Below are 16072 nucleotides of genomic sequence, written 5' to 3'. Positions count from 1 at the left end.
TCACAGCAGATTTATTTAGGCTGCCCTCTCTGGATAGACATCGCTATAAAAAAAGTGTGAGATCACTGATAATATGTAAATGGAGGAAAGGTCTTTGATCATTAGAAAGGGTTCTAAGCACCTAGTGTAGGTCTTATAAGAACTTTGTAGAAGCGAGAGGGGTTAAAGTGATGCTGACACAAAAACAAACAACTTTTCAAAATATGAAAGTACATAAAAAGTTACCTATAGGTCATGTTGAACATTTTTCACTAGGGATGCACCAAATCCAGGATTCAGTTTGGGATTCAGGCAAGATTCCACTTTTGGTTTTTTTTTGCAGGATTCAAATCTGGCTGAATGTAAAGGTGGCCATACACGTACCTCACCAAGCGAGCGGATGTTCTCCCGATATGGGCGATATCGGGTGAATTCAGGCTAATTCGGCCGTTTGGCCAAAAAGGGCCAAGCGATCGAATTAGAATGCTGGTAATAGGCGCAGTCGGTTCTTTTTTTAACCTGCCCGATCGTTGTCTGGCTGATTTCAGGCCAGATGTCGGACAGGCCCATCGTTTGTGCCCCTACACGGGCTGATAAGCTGCCAGACACCTTAAGGGCTCTGGCTCACGGGGAGATTAGTCGCCTGCGTCAGAACTCCCTGTTCGCGGGCGACTAATCTCCCCAGATTGCCATCCCACCGGCGAAAATGTAAATCGCCGGTGGGATGGCATATGCGGCAATAGTGCAAGTTGCCTCGAGAGGAAACTTGCGCGATTTCAGTGAAATCGCGCTGCCGCATATGCCATCCCACCGGCGATTTACATTTTCGCCGGTGGGATGGCATTTTGGGGAGATTAGTAGAATAGAGAAGATACTTTTAATGACAATTTATAAAGCTAATGCAAAGACAGTGTTGTTATAGATGTAAAAAAGGTTTTGTTTCTAGTGTCAGTATCTCTTTAAGGAGAAGCATTCTTAGGAAAGGATAAATCATTTTTGGGGGGACAGAGTTTTGTCATTTGAAATATATTATAATTATTATTTTAAATTTTGGTTGGGCAGTATGGGAAATCAGCAAGTGAGGTAATCGGCTTTATGCTGTGCAGAAAGTGGAAACCAGTAAAAAGATTGTCTCTTAGTTACACAGTCCCAATAATGCAACAAACTAAGGAGTCATTTAAAATGAACTTGTGGCCACTAAATTACATGCTGATTTTATAGGAGTTAAAATAGGAAGCATACATTGTGAGCTCTGCTGGAATGATGACCAGTCTGTTTAGAGCACTGTGCCACGTGCCAGTGCTATATAAGTAAAGAAAAATAATACATAACTAAATGGTTTTTCTCAGTGAGTGAAACAAGAGCTCTTTATTGTATATTTGTTTATATGTTTGTCTAGCTGTTGGGGTTCTTGTAAGGGTGAATGCTTGACTCAAAGCAGCTGCTTCCCATTCAGTTGCTTCACTGTCTGATAGGCATTGCCTGAGAACATGTTCCTGAGCAGCCCCTGCCTCTGCACCATGATTTTAATTCAAATGCAATGAATGCAGGTAGGAAAGAATCATTCTGTGGTTCTCACAGAAAGGATAGAGGCAGACCCAAAGAATGCATGACAAAATATTATGCATGTTATTTTATTTTAATGCACAATTAGATTTTATTTCTTGTTCTAACCTCTACAATAAGCAGCTGCCAATGCCCCTGTGTCACACAAGTCATACTTGACAATGATTTGGGCTTCCTATTGTATGTCTGTTTTATATTATATGCTGTTATCTTATGTATATTGCATTAAGGTTACTTTCCTTTGAGAATTATGTCTAAAGGTGGCCATACACGCACCGATATTATCGTACGAAACCTCGTTTCGTACGATAATCGGTGCGTGTATGGCATGTCAGCGAGCCGACCGATATCGCAGGAAGCTGCTGATATCGGTCGACTCGCCGATCGGCCAGGTTAGAAAATTTTGATCGGGCGCCATAGAAGGCGCCTGACCAAAATTCTCCCTTCAGAGCTGAATCGGCAGAAGGAGGTAGAAATCCTATTGTTTCTACCTCCTTACCTGCCGATTCAGCCCTGAATGGTGTGTGGCGGATCTGACGATGTTTCGTGCGACTGACGGTCGTACGAAACATCGTGAGATCGCCACGTGTATGGCCAGCTTTAGAGAGAGAGAGATATATTCAGTGTTTTGGCTTTATTGTCCTGCATTCAGACAAGTGTAACTAAATAGAGTTGAGTGAATACTTTAGGCCCCCCTGTTAAACTCAGTTGATCCTTGGGGATGCTGAGCGAGCATTCTCTTATTTTCTAGTTATAGATTAGTAGTGGATTTTGGCTGAAGTGCCTATATACTGCCTATATACTGGGACACAGAGCCTAGTCTTGATGTCAGCTGTGATATCCATGGGGCTTGCCTCCTGCCCACCCTGCTGCCCTGCCCTAGCTGTGTTCTTTTGTAGCCTAAGCTACACAGGAAGGCATGGTGTGCTGTGCCATAAACCTATACAGATGCAGTTTTTTAGTGCAGCTTAGAGCAGCACTACAATATTTGAACGCATCTTGCTATGGTGATCTCTCTGCTACAAAAACAGATCTTTCTGTAGCAGGCAAAGGAAATATAATAAAGTGTATATGTTCCTTGGAAATTTATTTTCAAATCACAAAATATGTGCTTAGTTCTGTTAATGTGCAGCAAAATATATTATCACTATCTAAAATGTAGCAGTGTTAACAAAGCAATTGCATTAATTGTCAATACAGTGTATGCACACACATTTACAGCCCCTGTTATCAAGGTACTCTTGGTTAATAGTGCCAGACTTTAACAGGAGTCTGGTAGCCCCCACCTTCTACAGGATCTAATGGAGATCATTACCCTGTTCATTGTTCTTTTCAATAAATAACTTAATAGAACTTCCATAGACTGAGCAATGTCCAGACATTCAGAATTGTCTCCAAGTACACAACTTGCATCAAACACAGCTTTAGAAATCCTCAGTTAGCGCCATGGATCCTGTTGATAATCAGTGCTGTTCTTTCATTTAGGAACCTATTGTGCAACTTGCATTACACTATATGTGATATAGCTAGCAATAGATATATGACATTCCATAATATCTTTATTTTATTTTTAAAGCCTGTGTAGAGAGTAGCAGTACAGTGATACAATGAATGATGGTGTTAGAGAAACAGTTCAGGCATCTCTGTTAAAAAGCTCTGCAGGCACAGGCACTAAGGAACAAAAGAAAGGAAAGGGGAACCCTTATTTTTTTTATGATTGCTGTGCATCTGAGCTGCAGAGTGCTTTTATTTAGCTTTAAAAAACACAAAACTGTGTTTTGTGCCATGACAGCATCTTTGCATGGTAGCCTTTATTTCCAACCTATACTTGTAAAATATACTCTGCTGCTGACGACCTGACAGCGAGATCAAATGAAATGGGTTATAATGGAACACCTTCACATCTTTCATTTTGTTTTACTGCAGTGAAATTCCTTCAGTGTCTCAGCACATTTTACTGTTTGTACTCCACATAAGCAAAGGCTATTGTTACGTTGAGCCAAATTTTCTAGGTCATTTATCACACTGTTAGTGCTCACAGCTGTATGCCGCGTCGCTTCAAATCCTCACACAGCAACATCATAGGGGCTTTTTAGTTTTTCTCAATATATATACATTTAAATGCATAATAATGTATATGTAGTTAGCTAGCGCTTTGGATTAAGAGAGCCTGGGTTCGATTTTAGCGTCTTCCCCTCGTAACTATGCCTCAAGTATTCGATTATTGTAATTCTCCAGTCAATGCTAAAGCTGGTTGTATTTGATAAAGGTAAAGATATTATCACAGGAACATGAATCCACTTCTTTTTTGGTATTTGTAAGTATATTTATTTTTGCAGCTAAGACTTAATGAGAATTAGTTTTAAGGCAGTGAACCCTATAACCTCCCTACTGTGTAATTTTACTGGGTTCTTAAATTAACATTTAGTATGATGTAAATGTTGATGTTCTAAGGCAGGGGTGTCAAACTCGATCGCATAAGGGGGCTGAAATCTAAAACAAAGGCTAAGTCGCCAGCCAAATTTTTTATTAAGGTACTGTACGGTCAGGCACAGTCACAGTGCAGTCATGCGATTGGTGCTGCACGGTCAGGCACAGTCACCAGGGGCCACAAAAGAGGGCCGTATTCAGCCCTCTGGCCTTGTGTTTGACACGTGTTCTAAGGCAATTTGCAGTTGATTTACTGTATATAATATATACTACTGTATACTGTATATACTATATATAAGCCTAGTTTTTCAGCACCCAAAATGTGCTGAAAAAGTCACCCTCGGCTTATACTCGAGTCGGGTGCCATGGGTCCCTCTAGACTAGCACCCTCTCTCCTTTGTGTGCAAATTAGGCCACCTGCAACCAGACCCTGGCCTAGGCTCTCACTAGCAATACTTATTTCCCCTTGTATCTCCTCCGGGACCGGGTCTGCTGCCAGTTTGCCAATGTGCAATGAGCGTGGGGTAGTACTCATATTGTTTTTGTTGACCCTCTTCTCTTCTTACAGAGCTAGTTTCCTGTTTTTCTTTGAAATAAATATTGAAAAACATATACCCCACTGATGCCCCAATTAATGTAATTTTATTGGTATTTATTTTGATTATTAAAACTTAGCAGTAGCTGCTGCATTTCCCACCCTAGGCTTATACTCGAGTCAATACGTTTTTCCAGTTTTCTTAGGTAAAATTAGGTACCTCGGCTTATATTCGGAACGGCTTATACTCGAGTATATACGGTATATGTTTAGTGTTTTTACAGTTATTTAGCTTTTGTTTTAGCAGCTATCTGGTTGCTATGGATTTACTTACCCAAGCACCCAGAAAGTGGTTTGAATGGAGTGGAATGGCATATGCGTCGCTTCGTTTTTTTCTGAAGTTGCCCGAGGTTTCCTTGCAAGGCGCTTCGCCGTATACCATGCCACCGGCGATTTACATTCTTGCCGGTGGGATGGCATGTCGGGGAGATTAGTCTCCTGCTATAGTAAAGAGTTGTTGAAGGTGACTAATCCCTCAGTTTACCACTGCTCTAAAGCTGGCCATACACGTGGCGATCCGACGATGTTTCGTACGACCATCGGTCGCACGAAACATCGTCAGATCCGCCACACACCATTCAGGGCTGAATCGGCAGGTAAGGAGGTAGAAACAATAGGATTTCTACCTCCTTCTGCCGATTCAGCTCTGAAGGGAGAATTTTGGTCAGGCGCCTTCTATGGCGCCCGATCAAAATTTTCTAACTTGGCCGATCAGCGAGCCGACCGATTTCAGCAGCTTCCTGCGATATCGGTCGGCTCGCTGACATGCCATACACGCACCGATTATCGTACGAAACGAGGTTTCGTACGATATATCGGTGCGTGTATGGCCACCTTAAGGACAGTGGCAGACGGGGAGATTAGTCACCCCGTGACAAATCTTCGTTGCAGTGTAAATGTGAATGTAAATGTAAATCGCCGGTGGGATGGCATACGCGTCGCTACGATTTGCCGAAGTTGCCCGAAGTTTCCTCTCAAGGTGACTTTGGGCGACTTTGGCAAATTGTATCGATGGCAATGCTGGGAGATTAGTGAACAAGCCCTTTTAATAAAGAGATGCATCTTGTTTTTGGTATGTTTAATCTCTTTGCTCTGCCCTTACAGTAGAAGCAGGGAAGATGACAAACAAGGTCTCTAGTGCTCTAGTGACAGTAGTGGGGGAAAAATTCATTTAATGTACAAAATGTTATTTTTACTTATTTTAGACAGTGCTCTTTTTGCTAATATTTTAAAGGATAAGTTTATAATTCACAACATAGATATTTAAATTTGATCTAAACATATTAATATATCTTTATGAAGAATGATATATAATCATGAACAGAACGTCTGTTTATAAAACACTCCCTGCGTGCCCCCCAGGAGCTGCCATCTGTTCCTACCTGACCCGTGCAGTTAAAACTAACACACATGGAGCAAATGTGAGAGTGCAGGCAATGAATATTTTAGTCAGCTCCTTGGCACAGCTGTCTGGGTAGTGTATCCTGATACATTCATGGCTGGGTATTTTTACTTTGTATAAGTCTTAATTGTTTAGTTACAGTCGGGACACTTTTGTACAGTGCTGCTTTCTGTCATGTAAAAATGAGTTTGCAGCTTAGATGTGTTTTTATTTATATTTTGAAAACGTACTAATACAGCTGCAAAGTGTAGACAGTAAGTAATGTTTAATGCCCTGTGTATGTGGTTAGGCCCACTTACAGCACACTAAACAATAATGAATGCAAGTTTCCTTGTTATATGCAGGTGTTTGTTATGCAGGTGTGGTTGTAAAGATGTCTGCATGTTTATAAATCTTATTTGTGTCTGCTTGTTTTTTGGACTAAACAGGCTCACCGGAGAGAAGCTTTAAAACATTTGAGGCAGATGGAGTGACCTATTTCACAACGCTACTACTGGGCAAAGATGGCAGCGCACTGTATGTTGGGGCACAAGAGGCCTTATTCTCACTCAATAGTACTGACTTCACGTCTGCTGATTATCATTCAAAGGTAAGTGCCTTTCACTGACTCCTTTACTCTTGTGAAGGTTGGCACTACGTGAAATTACAGGGTTGCTTCTGTTTTTGCAGATTGCATGGCAGGCGGATGAGGAAAAGAAGAAAGAATGTGCTTTTAAGGGAAAAGACCCTCAGGTAAAATTTAGCGTATGCTGTAAAGAAATGAAAGCTCACCTTAGACTTTCCTGTGCACTAGTGTTTGATTAATGTGATGTCTCACATTGCCACTAATATAAAGTGTGGCTCCACCCACCTCCCCGTGAAGTACACACCCTCACTCACTTACACAAACACACACACATCATCCTGTTGTGTACCAGGGAGATGGAGTAACACCTTTCCTTTACACACACTTGTCAAAGCTGTTTCACTTCCACTGCCTTTCCCCCTTAAGGTGGCCATACACAGGCAGATGGACCCGAATCGGCAGCTTATCTGCCTGTGTATGGGGATCCCCAACCGGCCTGCCTGACCAATATCTAACCTTAAATTGGCCAGATCTTGATCAGAGAGGTTTGATTTTCCCTTTAGATCAGTGATTGCAACAGCTCGTTGATGCAGTCCTTGGTCTGATGGCCTATATACCCACTGTTTGTCCCTAGGGCGAAATGATCGGAATAGCCCAATATCGCTCACCTTAGATGCACATATTGGTAGAAGTTCCGCTCATTGAACTTAAAGATTACATGCAAATTTACAACTGATAACCGACACAAGAGGTCAATAGGCCTAAAGGATTAACATTTAGGGGGCTATGTGCAGTTGGTGTTACAGCTAAGAAATGCTAAGAGTGGATAAAGGTTTCCCAATATTGAAACTTGTTAAATGTCATGGCTTTCCAGCATCTATCTGATGATGTACAACTCCTAACATGTGCAAGAAGCCATTAACAGTGCTCATCACCTGTCCTGTAGCAAAAGAAAATACTTGGTCCCCACCTGCTGAAATCATCACAAACAGAATCCTATAGTTTCACATTTGTTTGCACATGGAACCCTGCCTTTCATTGTTAAAGCAGCCTCTTTCATGCATGTTGCTCTTGTTGAAGGCCACCAGTGTAGTGAGCTAATGGCAGAGAACAAAATAAGAGTTAGAAAAATAGAGTTGTAACCACAATGTCTTTTATTCCTTTAGAGGGATTGCCAGAACTACATAAAGATCCTCCTGCAGCTGAACAGCACGCACCTGTACACTTGTGGGACCTTCGCTTTCAGCCCTACCTGCACCTACATTGTAAGCATGACAGTTTTCCCTTTCACATGTTCTGCATGACGTGCATCATTATTCATTTTGTTCCCTCCCAGCTGGATTTAAGTCACATGTACTGTCCAGTGGGAGTAGAGTATCTGGGAATAATGTGATAATATGAAAATATTCACATACTGTGAGGTTTAAAAATCCATTTTCTATCAGCTGGGGAATATGAACCAGTGATATATGAATAAAGATAATATTTTGATAGATTGAAACAGACCTGAAGACCTGGGTTTTCTAAATGTATCTGTATAAATAACAATGTAGTATTCTCTATTTTGGAGCTTTCTGCATAATGAGTTTCCAGATAAAGGATCCCATATGTATTTTTAAAAATCTGAGCTGTTTTATCATTATGTACAAAGGCACACCATACAAATAGATAATGTTATTTGCTGCAGCCAGACTACTCATGTGCCCAGCTAAAGCAAACATTGCCTCCCTGGTTTGTTTTAACCATACATGCCTGTGTACTTGTGTGGATTGATCAGCGGGCATAAATAATATTCAGCAGGGCACAGTCAGGCAACTGAATGCCCCCAGAAACCCTATTTATACAGTTGTTACACATGTTTTGTATACATTTTATATATATATATATATATATATATATATATATATATATATATATATATATATAAGTAGCGCTTTATAAATAAAGATATACAATACAATATGTACAGCATTGTTATGTCATTATGAGTCACTAACTTGCCTGTCTCCCACCTTAGTTTGTCTTTCAGCTGTAGCAGAGTCATTATGACTGTATTATGATAAGATGACACTTATTCCTTATTCACAACACATAGTTGATTTTGCAGATTAGAATAGTCTGGTAGGTTTATGACACACAGAAAACAGTGTTTGAGTCATGGGAGTGTTGTGGGTCAGTTATACAGTTCTAGGTGTTCATTAATCTTATATTAAATGGTAATACCATACAAAGTCATCTGTGGGGCAGTCTGAGGGTTATAAAGGTTCTGTGGAGAATAGCATCTGGATTGCATGCCTCCAATTGTGTAGCCCTATTTTAAAATAGATGTTTATTTTAGAGTGGAAATTGGGAACTCTGTCAAGCTCAGGGATATCCAAATAGCACTGGCCAATTGTTGTTGAATTAGAATTCCTAGCATCCCTCAAGTGTCATTCCAGGGACACTTTATCCAGAAAATAGCACAGCACACTTTGATACTCCATGAAACACTTTATTGGTTTTAATTTCGACCTTTGGTCATACCTGGTATTTAACATTAACTTTTTGGTTGCTAGAAACAACTAACTACAATGTTGAATCACATTGTTAGGAAAAAATGTTTAAAGGAGAACTAAAGTAAAAAAACAGAATATGGCTGGATGCTGTATTTATATATAGAACATACCACACCAGGCCAGCAGTTCAGCAGCCCTATAATAATCCATGCCTTCCAGGTTGTACTCAAGAGATATCCATTTACTGTTAGACTATCTACTATCCTTTGAGTGTCAGTGACTCTGTACATGCTCAGCGTGCTCTGGGCTGCTCTTGAGAAACTAAGCTTAGGGGTTGCTGGAAATTATCAAAACACTGGCAGAAAGTGAGGTGCTACAGGACTAAATATTAATCACAATGCTCTGGCTTCTGTGCTGCCAGGTAATGTGAATATAAGTTAACTACTAAATTATATGTTTCAGTATTGCTGAATGTCCCTTAGGGAAGGAAATAATATATCTTATAGGGCCAATAGTTTTTCCTACCGCATACCTGAGGGCCAGGTTATATTCAAATAGTGGTCATACAGAGAAGTCTGGAGGTCTGAAGCAGTAAAGGGGCCACATCTTTGTATAGTGTTCTGGTAAACTTTTAAAATCTAATAAAAAGTCTGCAAGATCTGAAACATCGAAATTATTTTCACTCATTTGCTTCCTTCAGTATTAGATAGACATGTTCAGCCTGCGCTCCTCCATCTATTGCTGGGCTACAAATCTTAACCAAAGAGTTAATGGTGCAGCAGCTGTAGGTTTGCCGACTTGAATTGGAATAGTCTTTCTGCTGGCTCGCTCTCAGATTCCAACATTTAGTGCCAAATTCTGTGTATGACCTTCAGAGCTCTTCCTATCTGCCCCAGTTACTCTGCAACCTCCTACACATCTTGTAGCCACCCTGCTTTCTTCATTGTGAAACTCTATTCTTGGGCTGCACCCACTCTCTGCAACTCCCAGTCCCTAAAAGCATGGCAAGTAAATGACTCCACACCTTTAAATGAATGCTGGAAAATCACCGATACAATTTAAATAACACCCAGCCCTGCAGCCTTTAGAGTTCACGTTGGTACATACTTTTTTTGTTTTCTGTAAGCAGATTTTTTGCGCTTTGCTGTGATGCTATAAAAATAATCTGTACAACCTGGCTTTTATCCAGGTGCTGTATGCTATTTAGACCGAGAAAAAGAATTATGGGGAATTAGAAACAGGCATGGACTAATACTGTTATTTTCTTTCAGAAAATCAGTGATTTCTCTCTGGAAAAGAATGCTTTGGGGCACCCAATTTTGGAAGATGGGAAAGTGAGGTGTCCTTTTGACCCAGAATATAACTCTACTGCCATCATGGTTGGTGAGTTTCACCCAGCAACATTGTAGCAGAATAAAATAATACCAGCCAGTTAGGTATTGATTTATTGTCATGTTTTCTGCATCTTATGTTCTGCTTCTCTTCTCTGCCAGATGGGGAGATGTATGCTGGCACTGTCAGTAACTTCCAAGGGAACGAACCCATCATCTACAAGAGCCATGACAGCAGGATAACTCTAAAGACTGAGAACTCCCTGTACTGGCTGCAGGGTATGCTGATCTCTTTAAGAATGGGTGACTAGTGAGTGGCTGCAGATAGGCCCTATGGGTGCAACAGGTTTCTTTATGCAATGACAAATTCTAGTGAGGTGTGAAAGAAATAGAAGACACAAAAGATGCTTATTTTCCTCTGGTTTTTACTGTTCAGCAGTCATCTTCTTTCTTAGTTATTATCATTGCATTGATAGCATTCTATAAAGAACCACTTCTGATATAGACAATGCCAAATGATTAAACCACAACACCTAGTATTTCACTGAAGGAGATTTGTAAAGGACTAATACAGTTAATATTAATACAGTATGTGAGTGATGTAAATAAGGTGTGTGTGTGTGTGTGTATGTATGTATATATATATATATATATATTTTTTTTTTTTTATATATATTATTAATAATAATAACACCAGAATATAACCTGCCATAGACAATACTTAGAATTGCCTCTGCTAAAACACATAGAGAGAATTTATGAGCAATTTATAAGCATTGTCTATTTTTGTAGCCATGACAAGTAGCTGCTACATGTAGCTCTGTGTGTCTTCACCCTTAGGGATTGGAAGGATATAGTAAGATATTGTGATATAGCCAGGGATAATGAAACTCACTGTCCAGGATGTTGCCTTTGCAGACCCTGCTTTTGTTGGTTCAGCATATATCCAGGAAAGCCTGCCCAAAGGGAATCCAGTGGGTGACGATGATAAGATCTACTACTTCTTCAGTGAAACTGGGAAGGAGTTTGATTTCTTCGAAAACACTATTGTTTCTAGGATCGCCCGGGTATGCAAGGTGAGGAGAATTTTGATACTTTGGGATTTCTGTTAAAATTTCCACACAGCTGTGGGTCTATGTGCACTTTCAGTCTATTCTAGCTTGGTAAGATGCAGTAATGTACAATCTTTCACTACTAGCTTTTGCGTGGGCTTTTTGTGTGACAGGACTTTACCTGCAGAAGTGATAGCACCTAAGAAATTTTGACTTTTTTTTTTCAGGGAGACCTTGGAGGTGAGCGTGTCCTGCAGAGACGCTGGACAAGTTTCCTGAAAGCTCAGCTCATTTGCTCCTGTCCAGGTGATGGTTTCCCCTTCAATGTTCTTAAGGACATGTTTGTACTAACACCAGGAGAAGAGCACTGGAAGAGTACAATTTTTTATGGAGTCTTTACATCCCAGTGGTAAGTAGACCGCAGTAATGTAACCCTATGTATTAAAAAAAAAAAATAATAATAATACCATTGCATAAGAGGGTTGACTTTCTCCTTTGGGACAAAGGTGTAAAAGTGGCACTCTTAGTTGTCCCTTTAACTGATAGTTTGAATGAATTTTGCCATTTCATGGGTTAACTCTAATGCAAAGTGAAACAAACCTAACACCTTCCATCTCAGGAATAAGAATTGTGTATCATGTATCCCTTTTATTCTTTCTGTACAATTACTTGGAAATGAAAGAAGCTTGTGTTTTCATTTTGTTGTATCTCCTTCTGGTTGCTTAAGTTGTCAGTCTGGTCACTGTATCATTTAGCAAACTGCTGATTTGTTTTATTTAATCAGGCATAACTCATACAGTTTTCTCACATATTTATTACTTTTGTGCAGGAACAAGGGAGGAGCAGGCAGCTCTGCTGTGTGTGCATTCTCTATGGATGAGGTGCAGAATGCCTTCAACGGGCTTTTCAAGGAAGTGAACCGTGAGACCCAGCAGTGGTACACTTACACTAACTCTGTGCCGGAGCCACGTCCTGGAGCTGTATGTAACACACTTGCTTTTTTTTATTATTCAAAAATCACTCCGAATTGGAGAGGTCTGCAAAACAAGTTGCTAAAAATGTTCTTACTGAGTGAATCATAAGGACTGGTTCCAAATCCAGAATAGAAATAAGCTTATGTGTATTGTCATCTTATGGTGATCGTAATGCTTTGCATATATTGTGAAGCCTCATAGTATAGCCTTGTATGGAGGTTTTGCTGGTAGAGTAAAGAAGCAACAGTTAACAAGAGATTAGGAAAATAATTTATTTTCAGCACTATTAAAGCAGAGCTCTGGCTTTCCCCACCTTGCATGTCACAACTCAATATCGCCATCTACTGGTTAATTAGATAAAAACAAAACCTTTGCTGCAATGACCTCTCCTTTCATAGGAACCAGGAATACATTTAAAACATGTTTAAAAAAAAAATCAACTATGGCATTATTTCCTTTATTACCAGTGCATTACCAACAGTGCAAGGGACAAGAAAATCAATTCCTCTCTGCAGATGCCTGACAGAGTCCTGAACTTTGTCAAGGATCATTTCCTGATGGACAGTGCCATAAGGAGCCAGCCCTTGCTACTGCAATCCCAAATTCGCTATCAGCAGATCAGTGTGCAGAGAGTCAGGGGGCTGAAGAAAACCTACGATGTCCTGTTCTTGGGAACGGGTAAGTACCTAATCATCTGTGCAGGCCCTCTGATTTAAATGGAAACTGTGGGTGCTAATCTTGGGTAAGAGAAATATAAATGGATTTCTGCTGATAATTCCATAGAACTGCAACAAACGCATTCCTGAGTCCATGTATTATGTGTCATGAACACAAAGATTTCCTCCTGTCACCGTTAGTGTCAAATAAATGGCAGGATTCACAGCCACATTAGGGCAATTGACTGCCACCTGAAAGGCACATGTTTATTATCATAAAATTAAAGACACTGGCACCATTAAGTTGTAAATCCTTTTCAAATTATCACTTTCTGATGTAGCATTTTATGGTCAATTGGATCTTACCACTGCACTGGGTTTACAGCCTGTGCCCTTCTGTTGTACAAGAGGTTCACTACACCAGGCCCTCTAATAGGCATGTGTGTTGGAGAACAAGTCTTTGCTTTAGTCAGGGGCACCAGTAGCACAGGACTCCTGTGCCTCTTACAGACATAACTGAACTGTCGGCACAAGGCCAAATACAGTCTGGAAGATGTAGTGTAGGTTACAGCTGATCTATGAGTATAGTTTCTTTTGGGCCTAAATAGTTCCTTATAATGGGAGCTCTGTCGTTACCTTCTGCATCCAACAGTCATTTTTCATCAACCTTATTTTTCTTCTTTCCAACTTCTAGATGATGGCAGATTGCACAAAGCAGTGAGTGTGAATAAAATGGTTCACATTATTGAGGAGATCAAGCTTTTTCAGGATATGCAGCCAGTTCAAGAGCTACTGTTAGATCCCAGCAAGGTAATTTGAACAATACGATACCCTGGCTGATCAGGGCCCCATAGAGTTAATGGTCATACAACCCAGGAAGCTCAGTGGGAATAACCAACCACTTTTGTGGCAGTGTGGTTGCTATGGGTATAGGCTTCCTTCCTAAACTGACTGATCTGTAGTGACACTTTTCACAATAAGACTATGTCCAGAGGTGAATGGCAGCAAATGTTCTGATTTCAATTTGCTTATATGTCCATAGGGCATAATATGTCACAAGTCAGTTGACTTTTCTCTGTGTGTGCTGCTGAATAATACAATGGAAATATATTCTGGCAAACAGCAGCCGTTAACATGCAATAGTAGATATATATACTATTTATCTATAAGCATAGCGTGCATAGAGTCATAAAGGAGTTGCTCAGGAACAAAGTGCAAATAAAAATTCTGCAAATGCGGAGGAAGTAAACTGTGTTAATTAAGAACAATGTGAAAAAATAAGGGCAGGCACATGATTCATACAGAAAGTGTGGTAAAGCAGTGTAAGTATTTTATAACCTGTCGTAAATAGCTTCACCCTGAGTCTGGTACCTGGGTTACTGACCTGAAGCTTGATGGGGGTGGGGTCTATAAAATAAATTCATTATTATAGGGAGTATCTGCTTCTTCTTTGCTATTGCCTTCTCAGTTTGCCATACACATTTTTAATGTCCATTTAGTCTATGTAAAACAGAAACAACTTTAAAGTCATGAAATGTTTTAAGTAATGTATCTTGGATGCTACAAACAGTTGCAAACATCCTGTTTTTTAGAAAACAAAAGGTGAATAGGTTCATGTTCCTGTTTTTACTAAACTTTGAACAGTCGCTGTGAGAGAAGAGGATAATTTATTACAACTTCCCCTCCCAGTTCATTCTTCTCTCTACATAATGGGCTCATTCTTATTTATAACACATGAAATGAAAGGGATGGGCCTGGTTTACCATGCTAATATTAATGCCTCATTAATGATAAAGCAAATGTTGAAAATAATTAGAAGTGAAAAAAATTCTTACAGACTCCACCTGGTTTCTTCTGCAATTATCTAAAATGATCTAAAAATGAGTTGTTACTCAGCTATTATAATAGCCCAAGAAAAGCTCATGCTTAGTCTTTTATCTACATGTAGGGCCTCATTTATGCCTCTTCGCGTTCTGCGGTGGTGCAAGTTCCAGTGTCGAACTGCAGCATGTACAGGAGCTGTGGGGAGTGCATCCTCTCTCGCGATCCTTATTGTGCTTGGAACAAGAAAGGTTGCCACAGTGTCCCTCATCATACACACGACACCAAAAACCAGTAAGTCACCTTATTAGGAAGCAGTATACCGTAACCACAACTGAAGGGCCATACCTAATTTAACTTGCCTGTTTCTATTATTCAGACACTGGGTTCAAGATATAGAGGATGCAAACACAGATGCACACTGCAAGCCAAGTAACAGCACAGAAGCCATTGGCCGTGCTGGCAAGCCCGATGGTAAGTTTAAGAATGCCAGCAGCTAATAGTTAAATGCATGTCCTAATTAAAAAGTGGATTCCAAGTTAATTGGATAATACGTTGCAGCCCTAATCAGTTTATTGCTTTCTCTAAGAAATATCTGTTAGCAAATCAAGATACCATAATCGAATTTTGCAGTAGAATATCTGATGACTTAGCTATCCAAACTTTTTTTGCAGCCTGGGCTCAGTAGCAATGCATTCATCATGTTAACTGTTGAGCTTTTGGGGTCCTCCAGAATATGTTCTATTGCAGGGTTCTCCAACCTGTTTTTTACCCATGAACTACATTCAAAGAGTTGGGGAGCAACACAAACATGAAAAATGTACCTGGGGGTGCCAAATAAGGGCTATGATTAGCCAATCATAGCCCTTATTTGGCACCTCCAGGAACATTTTTCATCTTTGGTATCCTATGTGGACTGGCAGCCTACAGAAGGTCATGTTTGTCAGTACACCTGTTTTTTATTCAACCAAAACTTGTTCTAAGCCTGAAATCTAAAAATAAGCACCTGCTTTGAGGCCACTGGGAGCAACATCCAAGGGTTTGAGGAGCAACATGTTGCTCACGAGCCACTGGTTGGGGAACACAGTTCTTTTGGTGTCTAGGAAACATGTGCAAGATGACTTACAAGAAGCCTGCTTTCACCTAGAGTATAGCCTTACGTGTAAAAAAAAAAAAACCCTGTTTTAGTGGCTTGTTGGGAACTGC

General features: G+C 40.2%; 1 protein-coding gene across 3 annotated transcripts in view; it reads left to right on the top strand.

The window, feature by feature from the left end:
* sema4b (semaphorin 4B) overlaps positions 1-16072 on the top strand; it is a 129281-nt gene that overhangs the window by 108479 nt on the left and 4730 nt on the right. For 2 of the 3 annotated variants that reach the window (XM_012959538.3, XM_031899220.1), the window contains 12 exons: positions 6401-6561; positions 6642-6704; positions 7704-7802; positions 10304-10415; positions 10526-10642; positions 11282-11439; positions 11643-11824; positions 12245-12395; positions 12857-13067; positions 13740-13855; positions 14994-15160; positions 15246-15340. In XM_012959538.3, the coding sequence (XP_012814992.1) occupies positions 6401-6561; positions 6642-6704; positions 7704-7802; positions 10304-10415; positions 10526-10642; positions 11282-11439; positions 11643-11824; positions 12245-12395; positions 12857-13067; positions 13740-13855; positions 14994-15160; positions 15246-15340 (1632 nt within the window). Of the gene's footprint in view, positions 1-1504; positions 1530-6400; positions 6562-6641; positions 6705-7703; positions 7803-10303; positions 10416-10525; positions 10643-11281; positions 11440-11642; positions 11825-12244; positions 12396-12856; positions 13068-13739; positions 13856-14993; positions 15161-15245; positions 15341-16072 lie in introns of those variants that run through there. The other variant, XM_018092459.2, reaches the window with a different exon arrangement.

This window comes from Xenopus tropicalis, chromosome 3 (genome assembly GCF_000004195.4).
Source record: "Xenopus tropicalis strain Nigerian chromosome 3, UCB_Xtro_10.0, whole genome shotgun sequence".
In the NCBI taxonomy this organism is placed as follows: Eukaryota; Metazoa; Chordata; class Amphibia; order Anura; family Pipidae; genus Xenopus; species Xenopus tropicalis.
The sequence above is the reverse complement of the archived record's forward strand: the minus strand, read 5'-3'. Positions and strand labels throughout refer to the sequence as shown.